Below are 6,164 nucleotides of genomic sequence, written 5' to 3'. Positions count from 1 at the left end.
GCAATATCATATAATTATTCGTGTTATTCACCATGATTTACGCGTTAAGATCACAATATAATTATTATAATACCTATGATCTATGAAAATTCGATGGACTGTGGTATTATAATATAGGTACAGATGCTGTCGTCAGCTTAGTAACGAGGTTGGCGTCTCAATAAGATAACCGCGCGCTCTGCAGTAGTATAAGACAGCAAGTTCACAGCCACAATCGGTGTACAAGCGGTTATTTATTTTTATTTTTTTCTGTGGAATTTATATTATAAATTAATATTTTCGGCACCTCTGTGAGATTTTAATAATATTGTCATAGAAGACGGTTTCGCAACGACTCTTCAGATAGTTAAAATGAAAACTGTAAGCTATCCGCCGTCCAATGGTTTTTTCCGGTCGTCGCTATTTCGGCATATTATTTTATACGCCGGTTTACTATTGCTGCTTGACACCATATCGCAGGCGATAGACATCACTGCTGAAACTTCGTCAAACACCTGGGAAATTTATAAAAATGTCAGCATGTCCACCGTAAGTGTTTTTCGAATTTTCGTTCAGAATTCAGAATTAATAATATATTATAAGTTATAACTAATTGCAATAGCTAATAAGTCACTACGAAAAGATTCCGTTTAGAGCTAGTATTTTCAGAATGTAAAAAGGCATAACAAAATATTGCTTATTTATTTATTATGTATTTCATTATATTCACTAAACATATTATTTTTGTATTTTACAATCAACATAAACATTTTTATTTTTATTGGCCCTATTAACCATGTTACTTAGCGGTCTAATAGACTATAATTTTATTTTGTGTTAGTGTGCAAACATCGTGTGTGCAAATCGAAACCTAATTATAAGCGATAAAAAATTAATAATTAATCATGAATCATCTGGTCAAATAAGAGGCTACCGTATAAATGTATCATCGTCTTATCGATACTTATAAAATAACAAGTATGTATAAATAATATTACACGTAATGTCATTAAAATATTGTAATTAAACGATAATTTCACTGTATTTAAAAATTTAATTAAGAACGTCTATAAAAAAAAATTATAAATAAATACTTAATAAATTTTTATTTTTTAATATACAATATACATAAACCTAACTTATGCACCTACCTGTATTAAGTATATATATATATATGATACATGATAAATTGTCCTTGAATTATCAACTTAAGTTTACTATTCTGCTGAGATCAAATTATTTATGAGTTATAATTTATTGAGCGCCGTTAAATTTCTATAGGATGGTTAAATACATTTTTTTAAAAAAATCTATTTGATCCGTGAAATACATAATTTTAATTTACCTATTTGTGCTTTGAATAATGATAATGAAATAATCTTGAATATTTTTGTTCACATAGGGTTTAGAAAATAAATTTGGAAAACTTATATGTACAAACTATAATTTATACCTAACCTACCTGTAATTATATTTTACTTCAAACTCGTACCGCAATGTGCTAGATTATTTTGAAGTGCTAATTTTATCGTTCTTTTAAATGCTTAAGTATCAACTATAATCAAGAATCATTAATAGGTAGCTGCTTTAATAAAAAACCTTTCATCTTATATTTTTACTCTCATCATATGGACATATTGTGCGAATCGTATAGATTGGTCATGCTAAGTAAAAAAAAAAAATGTTTTAATAAGAAAATATGATTTGTTAAATGGCAAATAGATTATAATCGTTCTAAAAGGAATTTAAGTCTAGTGCGTTTACAAAGCATATCAATGCTATTTATGACACCAACTGTGATTAAATTAAAATATGATCTTTATGACTGCAAATAATTATGTCAACACGTCATGTATGTTATTATAGTCTTAACTATATAATTTTATCTTTAATTATAATAAATCTTCATATATTTCCGTTATTTAAAATAGTTTGTATCGTATAGGTTGAAATCATCAAAATAAATGGATATGCTGCCGAAATCCACCATGTCATCACGGAGGACGGTTACATTCTGGAATTGCATCAAATCCCTAGTAGTAAAAGCGGACAGAAACCCACTAGAAATCATCCTGTATTCTTACATCACGCCTTTCTCTCGAGTTCGGCTGGATGGGTACTCGGTGGCCCCAACACATCTCTGTGTGAGTAATTAAAGATCCCCATACATTCACACACTACAGCGGTGACGGTGTTATGGCGTTAAAATATGGCCGGACACTGCGGTACTACCATCAAAACAGTAGAATTTTAATGTCACTATGCAGTGTGTGAGCATGTTAATATACCTATGTATGTAATAAATACGAGGTTATTTGGGTTTTAGGCGTCTACGAAAATTGCCAGCTTAAAATTGATAAAGAGGATAAATTTTTAATAAATGGATAGACGGTCAGTGGCGTAGGTTTAGACTTTATATATATACCAGGGATGGGCAACTCAAAATTACTAAAGAACCACTTTTTAGAAAATTAAAATCTAGCGGGCCAGAACATAGAGAAAAAGGTCATTAAAAATATTATGCATTTTAATTAGAGTAATTTTTTTAATAATGTATAAGTATTTGAACTTGATTGCATTAACCGAAGTCTTTTGTTTTGATCGCTAATTTACTGAATAGTTAAAAATATTAAAATAATTAAATAAAAATCAATGAGGAAGTTACAACACCCCTTTCGGCTATGTCACTGTAGACGGTTACAGAATATTTTTTAGAAGCATAATTAATTTTCATAGTATCATACAGCTAGTTTTCAATTTTAGATAAACGCTTGTATAATAATTATAAGTTTGATATGTACATCGGACCAGTAAGGTCATATTATATCATACGTATAAACATATTTTTGTGTAACGTTTCGAGGAAGAGAGATTCAATCTCCAAAATCTTCCATGTATTCTGTTTTTACATATATCTATAATATAAATATCGATAGTTATCACTAGATGTGCGTTCGTTTGATATTATATAGCTCTAGTCCAATGCGCCGTTAAAACAATTCCATATTTCATAAACAGACAAACAGAGTAATGCGATAAATATAATGTTCCTAATAAGTAATAAATTATTGTATAGCCATGCAGCTCGCCGATGATGGATACGACGTGTGGTTGGCAAATAGTCGTGGTAACACTTATAGTAAAAAACACGTGTTGTTGAACATCAAAAAAAGAGCTTATTGGAATTTCAGGTTGGTACCTATTTATTATAAGAATATTATTGCATAATAAATCACGGAAGACTCATAATATTTTAATACTTTTTTAAACGACGTTTTTCAACATCTCAGGTACTTGAAATCAAAAATTAAAAACGAATAAAAATATTGAGAATTTATTGATTACTAGAACACAATATATGTATATTATTACTCCCTTCATTCGACAAGTTCAAACACTGTACTTCGAAATTATTTACCATATTTATTCGGCATTTCGGCGATTTAACATTCGAAAATTAAACCATAAAAAAAAAATAATATAGTATGCCAGCTACTAAACATAATATATTGTGTAATCTTTACTCTATTCTCTTGTCTTTGTTTTACACAGTTTACACGAAATTGGAACGTACGATTTGCCAGCTGCGATCGACTATATCTTGACTCAGACGAACGCTTCGCAACTCCACTACATAGGTTATTCAATGGGAACCACTGTGTTTTTCATTATGGCTTCGGAAAGACCTGAATATCAGTCCAAAATTCGGTCGCAAATAAGTCTCGCACCAGTAGCGTATTTGTCTCACATAAGGTCGCCGATAAAATACATTGCTCCGTACGCGAGGATGATGAACGTAAGATAATATTTAGTAAGGAATAGTTTTAAAACATAGATTCTTAACCGGGAGTCCGTGGACCCCTTGAGGGTCCGTAGATAGTTACTCGGGGGTCCGCCCAGAAATAAATTTGTTTCGATAGCGTTTTTAAGATAATAATAATAATGTCTTGCTTGCATTTATTTGATTATATATATTTTTTATTTTATTTATTTTTTTTTTTCTGATGGGGGGTCCATGATTATATTTTGTACTTTAAAAGGGTCCATGGACCAGAAAAGATTGAGAATCTATGTTTTAAAAAAATAAATTAAAATAACAGATCACACTGATTAAAGAAAAAGCTAGTGTCAAACGATAATGGAAAAGCTTACTTTTTAGGTTTTTTTTTTTTTGCATCTTTTGACTTTTTGTAACAATTTTTCACATTTACATTTTATTATACACAATACACAATACACATAGTATTAAATAGATTGTTTTTTGCACAGATCGCTTATCAAAGAATATCGAACGGAATGGTTATGCCGCAGACGACGATGAACATGCTTTTCGCGTCAACCGTTTGTGGAGGGAAAATGATGCAAAGACTGATATGCCAAAGAGGAATCATTTTTTTCGTCAGTGGCAGTGACCCACAACACTTTAATACCGTAATAAAATAAAAGTTCTATATTTTTTCGTAATTTCCATTGTACACACAATGTACGCATATTATACGAGGAAGCGATGTTTATATAGTTATTGTTGTTTTTGACGTGTGTGGCATTCGTTTGTTGCTTAGAAATTAATCCCGCTGATCATAGGACACTTTCCATCGAGAACGTCGTCCATGGTTCCCGAACATTTCGCACAGATCAAATTGAAAGGTGTGTACAATAACAATGATATCTAATTTACATTAATAAAGTAATCGTAGATAGGTACAATTAATGTATTATTTTGTAATATTAATGCATATAAATTATACGAATACAATATATAATTCGTACATTATCTTATCCGTTCGTTCGTTTTTGAAATGTACCCAATGCTTATAGGTAATAACTAATATAATTTTGTTTCTTCTCAGACGTTTTCGGTCGATACGATTACGGTCCGGTTATGAACTTGGAACGGTATAACTCGACCAAACCTCCTGCGTACGATCTGACATCAATTCGGGTGCCCATTACATTAATGTATGGGAAAAATGATTTAGTGGCTGACGTCCAAGTGAGGTTTTCGCGCTTAGAATATATTATTATTATCGATTGCACGTGTGACGTGATTTTCGTTTTTCTCGCAGGACGTGATGAGACTGAAATCTCAACTCCCAAGACTGATAGATGCCGTGATGATCGACAACCCGTACTGCAATCACGTGGACTTTTTATGGAGCTTGAAAGTTAACGAACACGTTAACAATCCGATCAAAGAAACGCTGCGGAAGACCGACGATGTAAGCTGGAGATACTCGGGGCCAAATCCTCCGAAGTCGAAGGAAGGTAGCAACGTTAGCGGTGACGGCTCTATCGGTAGCAGTGAACATGTCAATATTAGTGGCAGCGCGACTAATATCGATTTGAGCGGTATTGTCGTTATAAGCGACAATGGAGACGTCGACATCACTGACAGTGAACATTTCAATACCAATGACAGTGCAAGTAATGTCAGCAGCAGTAATGGAAGCGGACGTACTGGTCGCAGTTCCAATATCGGTGGTAACGATGTACCATCCGGTTTGAATTATTTCGCGAAAAATTTAGGAAAGATAATCGCGGATGCCATGCCGAAATCGATGGACCACGAGGACGATGCGGTCGTCTTCGAACGGGAACGGGCATTGCAAGAGACGCTATTAGCGGACGTCATCGAGTTCGTCCGGTCGGTGCAAAAGAAGTACGAACCGGCGCTCACCGGGCAAAAATCGTTGACGCGTGGCACGACCTTAGGAGAGTCGAGCAAGTCGTCGCAAGCCTCAACGACGATCTGGCCGATAAACATCGAGCGCACACCTAAAGTTTGAAATTTCGTCTACAGTAGTAATCGTCTAAATAGAACTACACAATCATACAATTTATTTAACAATATTCTATAAAAACACTGAAAACTCGAGTAGAGAGGTTAGAAGTATAATATAGATATACCTACCGTATTTATATGTACCTAAGTATACATGTACACTTGTGTACTTTCTCGTCACTACAGTCACGTGTTTACAGGGGGGAATTAAAATTTGTAATTTATACAGTAAATAGGGATTTACATCAAAATATAATTTTTTTGACAATATTTTCAATATTTGACATCACACGATTTCACAAGCGATTTTGCTTGATATGTGATCAAGTGTGGATTTATTATATTGGTAATAATTTTTTTCGAAATTTCAAAGAAAGGCTAATCAAATTATTGTTTATAATTT

General features: G+C 32.8%; 1 protein-coding gene across 1 annotated transcript; it reads left to right on the top strand.

Moving 5' to 3' along the window:
- The first annotated feature begins 310 nt into the window (after window positions 1-310).
- LOC112596981 (lipase 3-like) lies at window positions 311-5,789 on the top strand. The gene is made up of 8 exons (XM_025342873.1): window positions 311-528; window positions 1,925-2,123; window positions 3,056-3,170; window positions 3,532-3,775; window positions 4,249-4,410; window positions 4,542-4,626; window positions 4,830-4,972; window positions 5,046-5,789. The coding sequence occupies exons 1-8, from the start codon at window positions 352-354 to the stop codon at window positions 5,763-5,765; spliced, it is 1,845 nt and encodes a 614-aa protein (XP_025198658.1). The 5' UTR covers window positions 311-351; the 3' UTR covers window positions 5,766-5,789.
- Window positions 5,790-6,164: the final 375 nt, after the last annotated feature.

The sequence above is a fragment of the Melanaphis sacchari genome, unplaced genomic scaffold (assembly GCF_002803265.2).
Source record: "Melanaphis sacchari strain LSU unplaced genomic scaffold, SCAv2.0 Contig36_pilon_pilon, whole genome shotgun sequence".
Classification (NCBI taxonomy): Eukaryota; Metazoa; Arthropoda; class Insecta; order Hemiptera; family Aphididae; genus Melanaphis; species Melanaphis sacchari.
Note: the sequence above shows the minus strand (reverse complement) of the source record. Positions and strands in the feature narration are given on the sequence as shown.